Source organism: Acanthisitta chloris, unplaced genomic scaffold, assembly GCF_000695815.1.
Source record: "Acanthisitta chloris isolate BGI_N310 unplaced genomic scaffold, ASM69581v1 scaffold19647, whole genome shotgun sequence".
Lineage (NCBI taxonomy): Eukaryota > Metazoa > Chordata > Aves > Passeriformes > Acanthisittidae > Acanthisitta > Acanthisitta chloris.
The window spans coordinates 52,581-73,208 of record NW_008684553.1 but is presented as its reverse complement, the minus strand read 5'-3'; the positions used below and the strand labels follow the sequence as shown (position 1 = coordinate 73,208).

Here is a 20,628-nt window from a genome sequence, read left to right as displayed (position 1 = left end):
ACCTTCCCCTCGGGTCTTGCAGGTGACCCCCAACCCACACCTGAGACCTCCTGGCAGCGCCTCCAGCAGCTTTCCACGGACGTGCGAACCGCTAAATGCTCCTCGGGGATCCCCATAACAAGCTGTTTCTCAGGTGCAGGTTAGCAGCTGCTCCGTAAGCGCTCCCAGGGGCTCCTGGAATTGCCCCCGACCACCTGGCAGGTGCCATCCATCCCCAAAGTGCCACTCTGATCCTCCCCAGTTTGCTCTTCCCAGTGCCCAGGGAACTTCTCTATCCCAGCAGTGATCAGTGTGCCTAGGCTCAGCTGGACCATGTCTTACCTCTTTCCTTCCTTACTCTCTTCCCGCTGTGATATTTTCCCGGAGTCACGGATCTCAGGTTTGGGCTCCTGCTCCCTAGTGCTGTGTCCCCTGTTATCTGATGTTTGAACTCTCATCCTGTCCCTCCCCAACCCCTGAACCTCCATCTCCCCTCTTTTTCCCCCGTATCACAGCTGCCAGGGGCTCCCTCCTGATGCCTTCCCTGAGGATCCCTGCACATCCTGCTGTATCTCCCTGTGACATCGTGCCAGTATCACTTTCCTGTTGGAAAGGTCTGTTGGACTTGGCACAAATCACTGTCTCGTAGTCAGAGCTCTGCTCTGGAAGGTGCATGGTATTCCCTGCAGTCAATCTGTGCCTCCCTCAGCATCTTCCTGTCCTTTTCATGGTTGTGTCTTGATTTTCCCCATTTTATACTGTGCTGTTTTACCTTTCTGTAGCCAGATAGTGGTGTTTAACTTCCTGTCTAGTCAAACAGTTATTTTACAGCTAGTTAGTCTCTGTTCCCAGCTTTTTCTGTCCTGCTTTGTCTTCCTGAGGTAATAGCCCTTTCCTCCTGGATTTTCTTGGCCCAGTCAGATTTGTGGCTTGTTCTGTAATGGTAACACACCATCTTTAGGGGCAGTAACAGCATTCTGCAACTAGAGCCACAGCTGTAGTTCCTCTGTATTGTTACTGTAAGAGAAGATGCGAAGATTTCCTTCAGCCTTAGACTGGGAACCACCCATAGGGAGTTTCCCTTTTCTGTGCTATTTTTGTTACAGCAGCATGATTTCTCTGTGTAGCCATTAAACTCCTGTGTAACTTTTGGGCTGTTTTGTGATGCGTTCCTGCTTAGAAATAGCAGGTTAGTTATTCTGCCACCACCTGCCTTGTGGTCATTTTGCCTCTGAAGCATGGGCAGGCACAGTGCAGCTGTGTGGGTGCAAAGAGCTTGCTCAGTGCTGATGCTGCCAGCTTGGTGCTGCTTCTCTTACCTTCATTATCACACAGGGTAAATGTCTCTGCATGTTGCAGTGTCTGAAGCGTTATTCATGGGAGCTGGGTGGTTTTCCATGCTTTCAAACCTGACAGAACCTGTCACCAGCCTGGTCGTTTTGCAGCGTTGGTGGCAGCTGTGAAACCCCCGTGACAGGGCACAGTTGTGTGTGGGCACCACGTGCCAGCAGGGCTCCTTCCTCCTTGGGAGGTGCTGGTGGCACTGCCACTCACATCATGGGTCGAGGCACTGTGTGAGATGTTCTTTCTGCCACAGCAGGAGTCCCTGGAGCCCTCTCAAATCGGCTGATGCTCTGTAGCAAGCAGATTCCAGCTGTGCTGTAGCACTAGGTGACCTGAGCTAGTCTTTTACTCTGCTGTGAAATTAAGCCTTTTGGGATCTTTTCCTGCGTAAGAGTGGTGAATATCAAAATTTTTTCTTGCTGGAGAATGAACCTTCTGATTCCTTAACACCACTTGTGGCAGGGGTCCCATGTGGGAAGGGAGGAAGGATGCTGTAGTCCTGATTTTTTTATTATCTCTGCAGTGGTGTTTGTAATGAGAGCAAGGACAACAATTCTCAGTGCTAGAGTGGGAACTCTTGCAGCAGGATGTTAGACATGCTGAGGTAAAAGGTGCATTGGATTGTACTTTTGCTGGAATGTAGCATAACATGTCCCCCTGTCTCTGCTTAACCATTTGCCTTGTTTTACATCACTTCCTGCGTCAGCATGGCTGGAAAAAGCTGAAACCAGGCGCTTGTATATGTGAACATAAACATGTTAAGAACAAGGATTATAAACAGATATTGTCTACAGCTATTAAGCCTCCTGTGTGTTAATCTGCAGAAAACCTTTGGCTAAACAGTGTCAGATTTTCCAAGTAAGCCCAGGTATTTGGTATCAAGGATTGGTCTGTTCTGTTGCTCGTTGATGTCTTTGTTTCGACATTGGCTTTTGTGCGTGCTGCTGCATGTATACATTTTCCTTGCCCCAAGGGCAAGAAGCAAAGGCAACTTTGTGAGTAATGATAGTTTTGATGAGAGTTTGAGGAGCTTGCTTCCTGTGTAAAGGCAGAGGTAACTCTGAATTTGTTTGTTGAATGACAGAGTGCAGAGCACTGTAAGCTACAGAAGCTGTTGGACAGGTCTGTCAGTGACAGTAAGAGATGCAGGCAGACTTTTGCTGTGGCCCGAGGATATAAATCTCTTCTGACCACATCTTTTGCTGCAGTTAACTTAAGACCATGCCTGAAAGTACAGCTGAATCACCATGGTAGCTGTTATCACAGCTTGAATGCAAAGTCTGCAGTGGCCATGGAGTTCCTCAGAATTTGCTTGTTTGTCACAGTCACAAACTCTTTGAAGGTATGTTTTCCTTCCTCTGGTCCTGCCATCTGTTTTCCTAAGAAATGGTGTAAAAAAAAAAAAAAAAAGCTTCTTGATTGTATGGCCATAGAACTTCAGAGAACTTGTCCCAGAGCCCACAGGTTGCCTAGCTGTGTTTGCCTGAAGCAGGTTGGTGTGGTAGTAGTGGGGCAGATGGAATTGTTTGGATGTACAGGGACTGTGAGCTTGATGTGCAGGGTCTGAAGGCAAATCACAGCTAACATCTCTCTAGCTGAAAAATCTGTCCTTTGTGAGGCAGAGGGCAGGGGAAGGAGGAGTGGAATGCTAAGTGCTTGGGAAGTGAAATACTGTGTTTTGATGTGGGTTTTTTTTTGTGTTGTTGTTTTTAGCTGGAATTTTTGAGGCAGAGAAGAAGGTATAAGGGAAGCATGTTTAGCAGTAATAATGATGATTATTCTGGGGAAAGAAGACAACCTCTTATGATCAGGTATAGCAGGTGATATGACTGCTTGTCTCAGCTGGCAGAGAAGTAGAGGTTGTTGTAGTGTGCTTGATCAGCCATTTCGAGACCTATTGGATTTGTACCAGCATCGGGTTTCAGAGTGCACTGCTTTTAGCCCCTCTCTGCTCTCAGGCTGGCATTGGTGCAGCTGCAGAAACTGTTAGTCAACTAAGATGAAGTATTTTTGAATGGATGGGAATTAGGAGAGAGATTAAATAAGAGGAGGAAGGATGTGTGTGAGGAGAGGCAGCGGCAGGACCTCGCTCCCACCTCCTAAGCAGTGCTGTGGCCTCAGCTGGAACCAGTTGAAGTGGTAATGTCATCTCATTGTCACTTGGTGTGTATGAAGGCACAGGAATGTCCAGCGTGGTCCTGGGAGCTGAGGGTGAGAAACTGAGGAGCATGGCACTGTTTATGAGCTCTGACAGTAACGTATGTGTCTTCCTTTGCACTTGAGCTTTCATTGGCAGCGTCACATTACAACCCTGGGAGAGCAGGAGGCTGGATGAACAGGCCATCTTCCCATTTCATTCATCAGTTCCCTGGGATTTCCAGCCTCCCAGCTCTGGTATGTTGAGCTCTCAGTTTGTTTACCAGACAGGATTTCAGCAGTGTCCTTGGGTGGCATCAGGAGGACTTCTTGTTTAGGCTCGTTCAGTCTAAGTTCTGTGTACTGTAGCATTTTCATTTTTATAACCATTTTTCGTTCCCTTGAACTCTTTTAAGACAGGTTTCCAGTGTATATGTTAACAGAGTTGCAAACAGAGCGAGCAGCTCTCCAAACTTACTGGGATATTGGAAGCTGTCTAGCTCCAGTAGCAGAGGAATGTCAAGTTAATTTATAGTATGAAAAGCAGGATAAATTAACTGGTACTGAGCTTTACGCTGTGGTGGACAGGCTGTGGTACCTGAAGTGACGTGTTTCTGATCTCTCTGCTGGGTACCAGGTGCAGATGATACCTTTTGTGCTATGAGAAGTTGTGATTCTCTTTCTGATCAGTAGCTTTGAGGTGTAGGAGTCCCACTGCAGTGGAGAGGCAAGAACAAAACAGGAGGAAGCAAAATGTTTCTGCTCGTTTTGGTGCAAGTTTCCAGAGCAGACTAAGCTGAATCCTCAAACATATGGTGAGCAGCGTGAGCAACTGAAGAAAGCTCATTTTGTTCCTTCTTGTATGGCCTGTTAGATAAAATGTCTTTTTTATAGGTAGTGTTATTTTTTCTGGAGGGCAAATGTTTTAAGGTTTTCTGAGATGAGATTAGAGCGAGGAAATGGAAAAGTTTATTAGTTTGATACAAGTATTGAAAGAAGTATTGTGATAAGAAGCAAAGCATTTCACTAAAGAGATGTTGTAAAAGAAATATCTAGCAAATGAGGAAGGAATTTTCAGGAATTTATGGCTTAATTCATGTTCTGTCTGTGGCATCTTCCACTAAAACATACTAAAATGTCTGCATGGTTTTGTTTTGCTGCTTTCTAACAGGGTGTCTGAAAAAGAACATTTTAGGAGCTTCATGTTTCATAAATTGTGGTGGTTCATGCTTTAGGCCAGGTAGAAACTGGGAACTCTTCACTTAAAAAGAGAGAAAACTGTTGCAAAAGAGTTTTTGTGGTTGAATTGAAACTGCAAATCTTGAGCCCAGGTTTTACGGACATGAATTTTCTTGGATTTACAGCATGAACAGACTAGTTTCTTCTCTGACAAAGGGCTGTAAGAATGTTTCCGACCCTTAATTCAGTCTTCATCCTGTTTTGGGTGCTCTTCAGACTCATTCCCCTGGCAAAATTTGGGAAGCCTCCCAGCCCTGTGTTTCCACTGGTGTACTGTAAGTTTGCCTGGCTGCTGGAGAGTTTTGAGTGCTGTGTGAAAGCAACAGCTGTTACTTCCTTCTTAAAAAAAAACCCAACCCAAACCTAAAAAACCCACCACACAACAAAACAAAGCACAAAACCACACGCACTTGTAGCGTTTCTCATTCTTTCTAACTATAGATCAGGTTCCAGGAACTAAGAGCTAACATTAAACCTTTGCATGTTTTGAGAGCATGGATTGACTTAGACCACATTGCTGAAAAGTACATTGCCAGGCTACAAATTATTCTCTCAAACAAAATTAGAGATAAAATAAGTATTAAATTTTTTTAATAAATAAAACTAAGTCAACTATTTAGATTATTTCCCCCCTACCCAAAACCTGTTGTTACAAAAAAATTTGTATTTTACTTCAGAGGTGTACTGGATTATAAATGAAAAGTGTAAAATGTCTATCTCCAGATTACCTGATGAGAAAATCCAATATACCATGTAAGGCACTGTATGACTTTACCTTCTTTAAGTACAAATCTGGTGTGATTCCTTCTAAAACAGAATCATAGAATTTTAAGGGTTGAAATGGAGCTTCAAGATCATCCAGCCCCAACTCCCTGCCCTGGGCAGGGACCCCTCCCACCAGAGCAGGTTGCTCAAGGCTCATCTAACCTGTCTGCGAACACTGCCAGGGTTGGGGCAGCCACAACCTCCCTGGGAACCTGTGCCAGTGTCTCACTACCCTTAGAGTAGATATTCCTGTATACATAAGAGAATGCACAAGCTTAGATAAAGAGAGGGTTTTGTATTCCCTACTTCCTTGAAAGCTTAAGGTTTACCCTAAATATTGTCACAGCCGCATTGGAAAGTTCATGGCAAAATCCTATCCCAAGTGAAAAAAAAAAAGCACCTTCCCCTTCAAACAAGTTATTTCAAGACTGCAAAAGCACAAACCATTATTTAAAGGAATTTTTATTAACTCTCCACTTAAACCATTTTCCCCCTCCTTTTTTTCTCCACTAAGTGGTTATTGCTTTTTGTTTCACTAAGAATTTATATGTCTCTTAAAGAAAGAAGATGCTTCTGTTTTGTTGTGCAGCCCTGCAGGACAGCTATGCAGGCAGATGAACAGCTGAGGCAGCAGCAGTAACCCTCAGCAGTTGCCTTCCTTCATGGTCCGTTCTGGAACTGTTTATATCACACAGCAAGCAAAGAGCTTGTTGTGCATGGTTCAGTAGTGCTGCACCTCTGCAGCAGCACCCAGTACTTCCACAGGCTACAGAGCTTGCTGTCAGCAGTCCCTGGGCCGCACACCACAGGAGAGCAGTTACACAGGGGAGGAGGTCCAAAGCCTGCTGCACTCCTGGCACCCAGAGAGGGAAAAGGTGACTTGTCTGGCTAAAAGGTTACTACAGCTGAGTTAGGTAATTGATTAACAGGGGATTGCTCCATTTGGGTTTGCAGAAAATCGTTTTGTTTCCTCACCGTCTCATTGCCGAGTTGAAAAGTTTTACATCTGATACCTACCCTGATGTTGTGGTTTGCCTTTTTTTGAGAAAGGAAACACCCTCTTGATTGCACAGTGTTTGCATCAGGCACATTGTATTTGAGTCTTGCAGGTTTTAATTAATTTAGTCACGGAATTTTCTAGCTGCCACCTCGGTTTCCCATATGGGGAATGGAGATAACACAATTCTTGTATCAAGTGCACAAAATCCCACAGGGTGTCCCTGGAGCTGGGAAGTGAGACAGGTGCTGTAAGCTCCAGGGTAATGCCTTGACCTGTGGGACAGTCTTCACTGGTCCTTGGGCAGCAGAAATGTGGCTGGGAAAGCAGGGAGGGTGAGCCTGCTCCTCAGGCTGCTGTCTGCTGAGGCAGGGCAGAGACCTCTTTTAGAGTGTGTGGATCACTGAGATTTCATGAAACATCAGTGTTCTGGGAGCTCACAGCAGCCCCTTCTGTTCTGTTTAGCTGAAAGTTAACAAAACGGTGTTCCCAGGGCTGTGCTCATCTTCCTTGTTGTTGCTGGTGCTGATCAAGATGTCTTGGCATGGTCAAAGGTATTTGCAGGACGTTAAAACAGGGAAAGTGGAAAAACAAATTAAAAACTTTGGAGTATCCTTTAAAAACTATGTTAAAGAGATGAGGAAAAAAAAACTTAAAAGCATAGGTTGTTTAATACATAAATATGGAAAATGTGATAACGACAGTTGTTACGGATGGGATAAAAATAAGTTCTAAGATACCTAAGTATTAATTAAATGGCCAAAGGCCAAAAGCTGCTTTCAGCTTTCAACCCATTGGAATACCAGTTGGAGTAAAAGGAGGAGGATTTGGCCCTGCATCTACCAGTCACTACCAAATAAGGCTCCTTGCAGAATTCAGTAGCAGAGTTGATGGGAATCCAGACACAGTGGGAGGAAGCTGTCTTTCAGCCTCCTCAACACAAGGGCAAAGGATTCAGTTTCTTCCTCGTGGTATAACTTTCGCTTTCCCATGTCCTGAAGTTCTCGTACCGGTACTGTCTGCTGACTTTTCCTTCCTCCTTGGCCACGTTCTCCATGACCTTCAGCGGTGTGGGAAGGATGAGGTGCTTATGGCTGTGAGGATGAGATCCACAGCTGTGCTCAGGATGCTCTTTGCCTTGCATTCACTGCTGCTGTGCTAGGACCGATTGCACCTCCCCAGCCTGACAGTCTCCTGTCCAATGGCCCTGACAACCCGCTATGGTGAGTGCCTGGCTCCTTCTGCCTGCTGGTGAGGTGGATGGGTGGGCTTAGGTCTTTTTTAGTAGTAACTTGGCTCTCTGAATGAATAAGAGTGTGACTTAAGCTCTGCTGGTACAGGCTGCAGCTTTAGAGCATTCTGCATACAAGCTGTGATTCAAAATGAGGTTTCTGTTGATGAGTTTCAGCAGCAGAGCCACGTGCTTCCGAGTTCAGTCAGGGGGTTCTGTGTGCTGCTGCATACCTGTGTGACACACATGTCTCAGAGCTGAAGGTTTCACAGCAGGTAACACGTTTTGGCGTTTTTGGTGTATTGGAAAACGTCTAAGGAAGGGGATGGAGTTGTATATGTGCCTGTTTTTCATGTTTGTCCTTTAATGTATAAAGTTCAGATTTAATTAGGACCCTTTAACATTTTATTTCATTCTAAAGTTAGCCAGGTAGCTTTTTAAGGGTTGCTTTTTTGGTTCTGGTTGTCTCTGTGGATGGATTTGAGCCCTTATCTTCCAGCTTTGCTATAGTTTGCTGGGATGACTGGAGCTTTGTGCTCAGTTCCCCTCTTGTGATGAATGTGTTTGGGAAAGCATAGTGAGGGCTTAAGCTGTTAGCATGCCAGGAGTTGTCCAGCTACTAACTCATCCTGAATCAGTGTACTGGTGTGTTTTTCATTCTCACTTCTAAGCAGCTGACCAGAGTATTCATCTATTTTAAGTACTTTGCTTGCAGCTCTCTAGCTGAGCTCATTTTGCCAGGGAGCTGTGTGATGATATGTTGTATGTTGCTTTTCCTTTCCCACAGATCTTTCTTCATGTTTTCAGATTTGTTTTCCCTTGTGAAGGAAAGGTCTGTGAGTATGCATCCCTTTTAGAAGAGTCTTTCAGAATAGGAACAGCTGAACGTGCTGTTGAAAAGGAGCTGGTTCAAAGACCTGTTCTTTGTTTACTGGCTGCAGCATTAACTAATGAAGAATGAAGTTTTCCAGCATTTGTTTATCTGTACCACGGCAGATTCTAACTCAAGCTGCTGCAGTATTATATTTGTCACAAACTCCTGTTTTTCACTGCTGATCCAGAGAATAATCTTGTGTTTCCTGTTTCAGTGACATCTCAGGCACACTATCGACAGGTTGCTGCACTCTGCCCTGGATTCTGCTTGTCTCAGTGGCTGCAGAGAGGCTGTGGGAGAGGTTCTGGCCACACTCATCCCAGTGTCTCACTGGGTATGCAGAGTCAGCTCCTCCAGCAGAGCTAGAGATTGTGAAAGAGGAGGACTTGGGAGGATGGTTGTTAGGGGAGTTTTTGCAGGCTTTCCCATGTGGCCGTATAGAGGTCTGTGGTGTAACCTGACGTGGGTGCTTCCCAGTTTATAAAGCACAGGGTGCTGAACCAAAATGGAATCAGTGTGCACTAAAGGCCTAGACAGTGTCCCTTCATCAGCAGAGACCTTGGCTGCTCTTGCTGGTGGCTGTCTCATTGCCCCAGCTTCTTTTTTGACATTTGATTCCTGCAGCTGACCTCTGATTTTCTTTTTTTTTTTCCCCTCTTCTGAAGTCCTTTTGTCGCAGTGAGTTCACATAATAACTTGTCCTTTTGATACCAGTGCAAGAAATCTTAATGCCGTTTTCACCATTTCAAGAGCCAAGTGCATTTCATACAGAATTCCCAAACAGGACTGCACAACCTGTAAATTCCTTGTGCTCTCCTATGGATCTGTGTAGCTCTCTGTATAGCCCCATACTTAGAATTGCTTTACTGGTCCAGGTTTCCCCCCTCCAAGCTTCCTGGAGCTAATTTCCAGGGTGTGACCACTGTCTGGTGGAAGGATGTTGCTCTCGGATTAGCTTGTTAACCCCTACCCTTTTGACCTCTCATGTCTTTTCTATGGGGTTGGTTAGATTTATTCCTGTAGTTTCTTTGTTGTCTTTACTGTGTTTCATTTGATTTCTAAATATTTATTAGTTCTGTGTTTATGACCACAAAGAGCTTTTATGAGACCAGCTACTAAAACTGTTTTACCCACAACAAGGTGCAGCACTCCAGATTTGTACCTGATGTAGCGTGCCAAGACTGTCTGGTCATGGCTAAGTGGTTGCACATCTACTCCCTTTTTTTTTTTGACCACAGCTTGCCCCAAATCAGTGACCAGATGGGGTTGTTTGGTCCCTGGGGATCAGCTGCCTGTAAAATTATGTAGTAAGCATATATAAAGATAGCCCATCAGTTCCTCAAATGCTCTTGCATTTTGTTTTTTCCCTCTCTGTGCCTTTGGTTCTTCCTTTAGTCAGTTGTTGTTTGGCATCAGCACCCTGCTCAGTGTTTTATGGTAGATACAAATAAAAACATTCTGTGCCCTGAAGTTTTTACTTTCTGAAGACACATGGGAAACAGAAATCCTGATGCTGAGGACTTCGGGTTTGGGATTCTTTAGTTGCTGTTTAGATAGTTTTGAATGATTTTGCTTTTACTGTGTACATAGTTCCTTTTCTGCATTGGAAAGAAATATCAGTGGAACAGAATTCTTTTTTCAGATATGCTGCACTGAATAACTACTCCTAAGAATGTGTCATGATCTCAGCTGTCAAAGAGATTGCATTGTTCTTCCTCTGTCTATATGGAAGATGGTTTGGAGCCTCCCTGTGCCAAGGGACACTTGCCAGCCTGACAGCTGGGCACGGTTGATAGTCACCATCAGTCTGGCTAATAGAGGCTTGTTTTCCAGATTAGGAAATTAGTTTTATCAAGAGCCCTATTTTCCAATGGAGCAAGCGGGTTAAGCTTCAGGAAACGATGGGCTCCTTCTGTGTCTCACATAGTGAGCAGTACTACATGCAGGAGGACAAGGGATGTAATCTGAAAGCAACTGAAGTCTGACATGATCGTTCCTAACTCTTAGGAGAATCACTCACATTATCAGTATAGAAAGCACTAAATCTGTGTAGGCTGGTGCTCTGATCCTCTGACGTGGGTTACTGGGTACAGAGACACCTCAGATGAGTAGTGCTGCAAAAAACACGACTGTGTCTTGCTGGTTTTATGAATGGCTCCTGTTAACCCTTTGGCTTCGTGTTCTTACAAGATGGGACCGTGGGAAGGGCAGTGAAGCTCGAAGGTCTCTCTTAAATCCTTAATTTAAGTCCTCGGAACTGTCTGAAACCATCCCATGTGAGGTCAGTTTCAAAACTTTTCTTTTGTCAGCTCAGGATTAGGCCTGAACCCTACACCCATTTTGACAGGAGAAATCTGAGAACGTATTATTTCTCTTCCTAAATGTCAAGTTTTAAAAGGGGATGAGTTTGGGGGGAGGGTTGTGTATTGCTTGCCATGAACTGAATTTTTTTTCTGCGGGAAGTTGCTTCTCTTCAAGGCCAGAGATAAACAGTGACATGCTAGAAATTTCCTAGGCCTTGCCTTTCAGCTGCCTAATTGTGTTCTTTGCAGACTTTTTAAGACTTTCTGCTATGTACATTGTTGTTTTAAATTGTCAGTTTTTTTCAGCAACCTTTTTTACACTGACTTGTAATACTGTACAATGGGTCACTGTTGAAACTAGTAGCAGGTCATTTTAGACTTTGATCTAAGAAGATAATTCATTTTTTCAGTGTGGTGTGCCCATGGAGTGCCTTGCCGTGGGACACCACGCTGGAGAGGAGCTCAGCTGGGCAGAAAGCAGTCTGCACAGTTACACTGCCAACAGCTGGAACATTGTCCTGGGTAGGATGCACATAATCAAACCTCATAATGTCTCAGGGCAGTAGCTTTTCCCATAGGATCCAATATACGGCACTAAAAATAGATTTAACTCTCTCTTTTCATTATGGAAGAAGTAATTTTGTTTTTATCTCGATGAGTTGCTTGCCCAGTGGTCTGATCAGAGTAGATTTTCAATGTGGAGAGGCTGGTGAGCAGAAGTAACTGTTCAGCTCCTCTCTTTATTTCCTTTGGTGTCACTCTGCCATCAGCTCCTTTCCCCAGTGGATTTTCCTCAGCACCATTCCTCCGCAAGTAGCAAGTCCTTTGGCTGTAAAATCAAAATAGAGGAGGAGAAAGGCAGCGATGCCTGAATCATTTTATAAAGTCATCTTGATCTTATCTCCGTCCCTTTCCGCCCAAACCCACCAAACTGTGTGCTGAGCTGTGTGCCTATAAATAGCAGAACTGCTCTCGTGCAGAGATGGGCAGCGCTGAACCAGAGCCTTGTTTGCTCTGCGTGCACGCGAGCGCTCGCTGCTCGCTGGCCTTTCATGTCTGAGCTGTGGAGCTCTGAGGTTTTCTATACATAGAGCCTGGCAATGACATAAGCTACTGCTCAGGGCGGGGCGAGGTGACCTCTGGGATTGTTGGCTTTTGTTTTTTTTAAAAAAAAGAGGGTTTAAAAGAGGAATGGAGGAATGCACGTCTTGTGCAGAGGTGAGTGAGCCCTGCCGAGGTGAGGGAGCACTCGGGAGCTGTGGGAGCTGAGGGCAGGCAGAGGTGTCGTTTGGCTGAGAGTTGCTGTTGCGGTGGGTTGGGCAAGAGGTTGAGCAGCCACAGTGCTGCTGCCTGAGCTTGGGGAGTGTGGGGCTCTGGCTGACCCCAGTTTAAGCGTGTCTATAAATAAGCATAGCAACAGAGCTCTGAAATCTCCTCCTGCAAGTTGCTGTGTTTTGGTCAGACTTCTGTCTGACTCTGTGTCTTTGGGCTTTGCATCCCAGGAGTCTCCCCCAGGATTTTTAATTCCTCTCCGACTTCATTTCAGGGCTTTGCAGAGTTCGGTAGCTGCTTTCTCTGTCTCGATTTTTATTTATATGTGGTTTTGTCCAAGGAGTGCAAAAGATCACTCCATGTTTCTGTCCTAATCTAGAAAATCTGTCACTTACCCGTTTTCTTCCCTATAAAAAATGAACTGCAGAAATGTGTGATTTCTTTAGCATGGGAATTTGGATGCTGATGCTTTACATTTTCATACTTGGGAGCTGGAGGTTAAAGTAACTTCATCAGAGAGAGACAGGTACAGATATATTCTAGTGGGTCTCCACAGAGTTAGGCAGTGCATTTTGTTCCACTTGGCCGATGGGAGGTGGAGATGTGCAGAGTGAAAATTACTGTATTGGGCACTTGTAAAAGGTCCATGGCAGAGTAGGAGCCTGAAAGCATCTTTCCTGGTTCCAGGTGAGTGCCTTCAGCCCTGGCCTTGCCTGCAGGGTCGTTTCAGCACGGGATGCTATTGAGTCAGTCTCTGTACTCCATTTTCCCTTATTCTGAAACTTCAGTTTAAGATCATGGCTGAACTTCCGTAGCAGCAGCTCTTAAGGTGGTGTAACATTTCTGGGTGTCTCTATATGTTTAACTACTGGACCTTAAGACCACTCTCAAATGCCTTATGACTTTTTAGAAGTGTATTCCTACTGCTGTGTCCCTGCCGTGACCTGTGGAAAATGAGTGGCACGATGCCTTCCAGTGACCACTTTGGAGTTGTAGGGAGCTGATGGGGAGACAGCCATTTTCTGATATGGTCTTAGTCCTTGATTGTGCTTTTTTTATTATCTCTTTTCATTCTCATGGCAGTGCCATGGAGTTTGGTGGTTCCTGGTTGAAGCAGGCACACTAAGTTGGTGTTTGCCTAAGCACTGACAGGTATTTCTGCCGGTGAGCAGGTGCCTTTGTGAAACAGAACACTGGGAAACAGTGAGGTGTGGGGTTTGCTAGCCATCGAGTTGGCCAGGGCCAGGCTCCAAGGTAAATGATGTTACTTTTGCAGGACATAGGGCAGTTTTCCCCCATTTATCTTTCTCAGTGCCGTGGAGGAAGGTTATAGTGGGTTCTATGGCCAGCAGCTCTCTTTAGGATCTGGTGGTATGTGGGAACCCCCACTTTGCCAGCTGATTTGTGAGCAGAGGCATTGCTGTGGTGGTCCAGATGCAGTGATCTCTAAGACCAGTTTGAGGATGGCTCAGTTTAGCAAGAGAGAAGCATGGATTGTCAGACGGATGTTTCTCCTTATAGTCAGCACTTTTTTCCAAGTGCTTTTTGAGGAAACTTTGAGCTTGGCAAGGGCCAGTGTGTGTGGAAAGTATTAAAATCCACAGCTGTTTCAGAAATGAAAGACCCACATTAGAAATATATATAGCATTTTAAAAGCAAGTTTAGTGCTCTGGAAAGGATTTCTAAAACGAACTAAACCCTGTGGATCAGTAAGGGTATTTATTTTGTGCTCTGTAGTAGCCTGATGGTGTCCATTTAACACTGTGTGCGTAAATCAGTTGGTACTCATCAGTGACCTGACTCTGTTGCAAACCTGAGTTCCACTGAGACCTCTGGCATGTTAAAGCTGTGTCACTTTCCTGGCATCAAGGTACAGAATAACCTGTCTTACAAGATTGTCAGACCATTTGTTTCCTGTGTTTTAACTGTGTGTTTATCACCTTGGGCTCCCTCAGCAAGGAATAGGTTCCTGGGGCTGGTTTTTGAGGACAGAAGTAGGTCCCTTGTGGTACTGAGGCATGACATAGCGCTGTTTGCAGCACTTTTAATCGGGAATTTGGGGCTGAACACTGTCCTCGCTTTTCTACCTTTTGTCTTTCTGATCTGCAGTTTTTAGGATTGTTTTCCTGTAGCTGTTGGTATTCCAAACCCGTCCTCAGCAAAGGAATCAAATGTATTTGACGAAGCAGAATGAAGTGCATGTGGATTAAGTCCATACCCTTATGTATGCACAGTATGTGAATGAACATATGGGCCTGTGCACACTGGTGTGTCAATCTAGTTATAAAGCAGTTAAAGAAAAAAAGAAAAAAAAAGGCAGTGTGCGTAGACAGTTTTGGCACTGGAGCCCTGGGAAATGGCAGCTGGCCAGAGAGCTCTGAGTAGGGCCAAGACTATCTGAAGAATACCAAATGCTGAGCTTGGATATAGCTCCTTCTTCACTCTAGTTTCACTCTTCGCCCCCCTGGGCTTGCAGCCTCCCAGTTTTGTGCCGGGTGGGTGCTGATAATTTCACAAGGCAGAAGTGGAGATAGATGCAGATACACCATGGTGTATATGTTCTGGTAAAGGAATATCAGTTCAATGCAAGGCATAGTTACCTGCGACTGAAATCCAACCTCACTGAGTTTAACTGTGACACTCCCCGAGTCGCTGTTATGATTTGAAGTGCTCATTCAGTCGTAAGTTATTTATCTTTTTTTGGTCTCGTGATAACGCTGGAGACAAGGGGAAAACCACAGCACCGTGTGGGTTGTGTGCTTTGAGGGTTTCATCTCGTTCTCATGTTTGTGCTGAATGAATGTTAGACACTTCCAGCAGGGGGCACTGAGGCTATTGGTCTGTACTGGGAGAGCAGAAAAGGTGCCTGTAAGTAAAACCTGTGCTTCACTCCTCTACTCTCCTGCTTTTGTAGACTATCATAAAAGAGGGGATGCTGATGAAACAGACCAGCTCCTTCCAGCGCTGGAAGAGACGATATTTTAAGCTGCGAGGACGAACGCTCTACTATGCAAAAACTGCTAAGGTAAGGTCCTGACAGTACATGTGAGTCCAAGGAAGGCAGTCAGTGGTAGAGCTTTGGAGGCAGATGGGTGTTTGTGGGAAGGCAGGCCTCAGCAGGGAAAAGAGCCTGTGCTCTTGTAGCATCTGTCTTCAGGTTTTGTGGCTACTAGAAGATCCCTGTGTTTTGCCTCACACTTGGAGATCCTTGAAGTAAAGCATCATGTGGACCTGTGATACTGATTTTTCCACATTTTTCCCCCTTGGTGCATTTTAGTAGGGAATGGGCTCTGAATTAGAAGAGAGAAAATACAAATGAAGGGGGAAAGTAGAGGAGACAAGCAAGGCTAGAATTTATCAAGTCAGAACTGCCATGCATCTTGTTTAGTATGCTGCTTGTCATCTGGACACAAAACTGTGTCACAAGAACAAAGCCTACGATTATTTGGGTTTTTAAGTAATCCTTTAATAAAAATAAAGTAATAGTGTTCACTGGCTGAAGACAGGCAAGGGTGAGCCCCAGTGTATGGAACTAGACTTCAAGTCCTACATGTTGTTAGTGCTGGGTCTTTCCTTCAGATCATGAAAGGCTGTGAAGGAGCGTGCTAGGCAGACATACAGGCATGTCCCTTTGAGTCTGCTGCTAGTACATTGGCTTCAATAATTCATTAGGGTTTTGCATTTTTGCTTTGCAGTCCATTATTTTTGACGAGGTGGATCTGACAGATGCCAGTGTGGCAGAATCCAGCACGAAGAATGTCAACAACAGCTTCACGGTAGGACTTTTTGCATTATTTTCCATTCTTCTTGCATCTTTTCCCCACATCCCATCTCTTTGGCAGAGTTTGATATCACCTGAACAGTCTTCACAGAATCTTTCATTAGAAGTAAAAAGATCATGAGCTTATTTTTCTTTGCAACATGATAACTCATCTCTGTGCACACAGGAAACACCTCAGGTTACTCTGTATAGTGTAAGTCTTGGCATTCAGGGATTTTCTTCCCTAAAAGCTAGGAGGGTTGGATAGAACCCATTCACACAGTGGGACAGGAAAATCTGTTCTGCTGAGGGAGTTAGGGGTGACATTGATGTTTATGCTGGAGATCTTGCTAAAGGAATTTAGTTTTCCCTTCAGGCCTTAAAATATGTAAACTTCTTTCTCTGACTTTATTTGTGTGTGGCTGTATGTGTGTTTATATATGTATGCTATATATAGTGGGAAAGAAAAAGGAGGAACAGAAAGAAATAACTGTGGAATTGGTTCTGGATACTTGTTAGAGGTGGAATGTGTGCTAAGTCTGGAAATGTGGTCGTGTCCCTGCTTCATTGTCTCCAGGCCTAGGGACTAGGAGAAAAAGTGATTGTGTTTCTGAGGTGCAGTTGTTCTGCAACCTCAGTTTTAGGGGGAGCACCTGGTGTGCAGAAAAAAGCCATTAGCATCAGCCATGCAGGGTGAGTGTTGAGTCAGAATTGGCAAACAGCAGTAACCTCCATGTAGCCTCTGAGGGGTCAGGAGAGAGGAGGGTGTGGAGAAAGGTGGCAGTGTTGGTCTAAGGCAAGGTGAAAGGGGGAGCAGTCCAGGTGGAGGGAGGAAGCTGATCCTGTAGGGTGGTGGCCAAGACTTGCCCTGCAGTAGTGACCTGCTGCTTTAAACATCTACTGAAGGATGTTCCTGTTGTGTACCTGTAGCTTTTGGCTGTGCAGTACCTGTGCAAAGCAGCCATGGCACCCACCCTGTGTCCAGATGAAACCCCAACACCTTCCCAAATCTTGCAAACACTTTCTGCATTTATAATTGGACAAGTAGGACACACATGCAGGTCTGATAATAAATATTAAGTGTCAATGTGTGAACACAGAGAAAAGGATTCTGCCATGATTCCAGCAGGGAATGTGTTTTCAAGAATGTGACATTATTTACCTGTTAATAAAGCATTTTTCCTTGGGTCTTGCTTCAGTTTTCTCATACGTAAATAAAGACTGATTTTTCAGGTAAGTAAGTGTATTGTTACTGTTTTGCATATTACAGTTGAGAGAGATCTAATCTCCATCAGGAGTGCTGTGTTTAGGGACAGAAGGAAGTAGTGTGTTTGCTCTCTCAGGTTGCCCCATCAAGTCTAAGTGAGGAGTTATTTCCAAGACTGGTATCAGGCTCTGCCAGTTCCTGCCTTCACTGGAGGGTAAAAACTATAGGGTTACCTTGAAACTCAAGAAGCAGGTGCAGTTTGCACTGTGTGATCTGATCACTGTATCATGGGGCCAGGTAAACTTCAGGAAAGACCTGTTTCCTCTTGATTTCCATCTGCACTTTCTATCGTGGCTTACAGAGGGGTTTGACTGTGATTTACCATGAGCTATAAAAATACTCAGAAAATCAGAAGGTCGCCTAGTCTTGCTGCTGTTTGCTCTGCCACATCACTGCCATTGGTGCTTTGGATTCCTTGCAGTCTTGCAATATTCTGTTAGTTTTCTTTGAGAGCGCTGTTTCTCCTCTGTATCTCCCAGGCTTGGTTCCTCTCTAGAATTCTGAGTTTTTTGATGTGACTTTCCCCTGTTGAATCAGAGGGGGACACAATTTGATTTTTTATCCTAACCAGAAAATGTACAGCATTTGGTGTGAATAGCAGAGACAGTTATTCTGGAGTTTCAGATGTTCTGGTTTTCTGGAGACTGGTAGGTTTGGATTTATGAAAGAGTGGTTTGTTTCTGAGGAAATGTACCTCTGGCCAGGCATCTTTATGGCTTAGTGTTCAGATTCTGCAGGTCAGGTTGCCTGAATGACACTCCTAAGATACTGACAAAAACACCAGATAAACCTCTCAGAGGGACAATGTAGATCCAAAACAAAGAGGTAGTAAGGGCTGACCAGTCAGAGGAGAAACTGATGAAAGGGCAGTGAGGAGCATGGAGAGGCAGCACCGTGAGAGAAGAAAACCAGAGCGTGGAGCCAACAAAGGTTATCTTAGATTCATAGAGGAGTAAGGTTAAAAAATAGCTGCCAGGAAACCTTTTACATAGGATGTAAGTCTGACAGGTTATTTGTTTGCTGTCAGCAGGCAGGAGAGCGAGAAAAGTGAGTTTCGAGACACAGACCTCTTCCTCTGAAAAGAAGAATGTTTAATAACAAATTCCACTGTTGTTTACTTAGTTGATCTTGCATAGATTGCTTCAGTAAGTGTATCCTGTTTGCAGTGGGGACAAGTTGTCAGGACTGCTACCCAGAATGAATGGATATGTGACTACAGACGGGGCTGGGAGCATGTGACCAGGGGCATCTTTGAGCTGAAGTTGTTGTACAGCTCCATCCCCTGAGAGGTGTAAGGAAAAGCTTTATGTTTAGCTATTGTTCCTTTAGGTCAGACAGTGTGGCTGCAGGGTTATTTGTCAGGAAGCCTCTGGGAACAAATCTTACAGCAGCCCTGTGCCAGATCTTTCTTCTCTCAGGGGGCCTGTAGATGTGATATTTGCTGGTTCTGGCACATCTCTGCCACCTCTGTCCTGGAGCAGCTGTCTACAAGGTAAATTCTTCTGGACTGTAAATAACTGGTTCTTTCCACATATAGTTCCTTAGTATGTGGTGTATAGGTCTCTCACAAGTGAATTTTCCTAGGTCTGCTGTCTTTCACAAAGCTTTAGAGAGGTTCTGCTGTGGTACAAACTCAGTGTTAACCACGTGCTTTAGGACCATTTGTTTCAGATAGAACAGTCAGCTCTTAGCCTGGGTTCTTGCCATCAGTGTGTGCTACATTTGCACTCCTTAGACAACAGAGACCAGGAGCATAGGATGGGTGAGGTCAAAGCCTGACCCTGATTTCTGAGCAGAACCTTCCCAGCCATACCCTCAAAACCTGTTGTGATTTCTGAAGAGCAGATGATTTGGGATCACACTGGGTACATTGAGTCTTCCCAGCGAGACCAGCTCTTTTCATGAACAGAGTGTTTTTGGGCAGTGCAATTTTGCAAGTAGCATGACTTGTTAATGTGCCTTCCTAATGCACTAACCAACAGTTGTGGTAGGAGCATTAAAACAAAACACACGATGAGGATGAGTTCCATACTTTAACCTGGAGTAGTGTTTTCTCTGGATTGTGCCAGGAAGGCTGGGCTTTACTGATGACTCGCTCAAAATATTTGCTTTACCTGTGCCATGGGCCTGGACCCTCCAGCGTGCCTGTTCTCCTCTACGATGCCTGTAAGGTTTGGGGAACACCAACTGCTCTGTTGCCTATTGCTCAGGCCAGTACTTTGCCACCACAGCTGTTCCCTCAAGAGTCTTTGAAAAGCCTTCAAGTCATCTCCTTTGGCCCAGTTTTGTAAATGTAGTGAACACATTCTTCCTTCTCGGGCTGGTGTGTGGGTTGAAGATCTGCTCTTTTCCAGTAGGTGCCAGCTGAGTTAAGCCTTCTACCTTCAATGCAGTTGGCACAGCTGATGGCATGAGTCCTTATCAGTTCATTGATCCTCTCCTGCCTTGTGCAGGATTTGAATAAAGCTAAAATTTGTGTTCTTTGATAGTAGTATAAAACACCTGTCATCATCAGGAAAAGGCCTGGGAATGGCATCAGATCTTTCCAGGTACAATTTTGTGTTTCAGTACGATGGTGGTTTATAGTGATTTTGTAAATGTTTTCCAGTTATTGCTACCAAATTGTGGTGTGCTGGTATGGACTTTCACCCTTATTCACTTACTGTGAATTACAACATTGACTTCTCATCCATCTTACTCAGAGTTTTGAGGTCCTACAGGAGAAAGTTCCTCACTGTGGATGGAAAGTTGTGTGTAGTTTGCTTTCTTGTTTCTGATGCTTTAGTGGAAGCAAAGCTGGTCGGAGCACATTGTTGGGTGCCAGGAGCCATGCTGGTGACCTCTCCTCTCCAGTTAAAGGTTCTTCACTGGAAGAGGTGGAGCTTGAGCTCCTGAGCTCCTGTAAACCCTTTTCTGTTGGGAAGTACCTCACGGCTCAGCCGCAGACAGGAAACAGCATATTATTACAGTCAGCGCCTACTTAGCCCAGCTCCTCCTTAGGCAGACAGCTAATCAGCTTGTGGCAAGTGGAACGTAGCTGGGAGAGACTGACCACAGACGAGACTAATCCTATTAATCGCATGTCAAGCAATATGTTTAGGGTTTATTCTGAGGGACTAGGCTGCTCTGGACACTAGTTTAGAGGAAGATTGAACGTGAAAGGTAAGAGCAGGAGTGTGAGTTTTCTCGGCTGGGCTTCGGGAAACGTGGCACCTGTGCCAGTGTAACAGATCATCAGGAGCTCAGGTTCTTTGGAATACATTTGCTGCAAGATCTTACTGTTCAGGTGTTCTCTCCTGAGTGGAGTTATGTAGATGTGCTCTCCAGAACAGGGCTAAAGGGAAACGTGCCTGCGGTGCTGTTGGAAATGCTGCACCCATCAGTTAAGAAATACTGTTTATTAACTGATGATTCACCCTGACCAATGTCCCAGAAGAGAGGAAGAATTGAGATTAGAGTAA

The 20,628-nt window shown here is 44.9% G+C and overlaps 1 protein-coding gene across 1 annotated transcript in view; it reads left to right on the top strand.

The window, feature by feature from the left end:
- The first annotated feature begins 15,060 nt into the window (after window positions 1-15,060).
- DGKD (diacylglycerol kinase, delta 130kDa) overlaps window positions 15,061-20,628 on the top strand; it is a 37,124-nt gene continuing 31,556 nt past the window's right edge. The window contains exons 1-2 of the mRNA XM_009079397.1: window positions 15,061-15,165; window positions 15,836-15,916. Coding sequence (XP_009077645.1) covers window positions 15,073-15,165; window positions 15,836-15,916 — 174 coding nt within the window. The 5' untranslated portion in view covers window positions 15,061-15,072. The remainder of the gene's footprint in view (window positions 15,166-15,835; window positions 15,917-20,628) is intronic.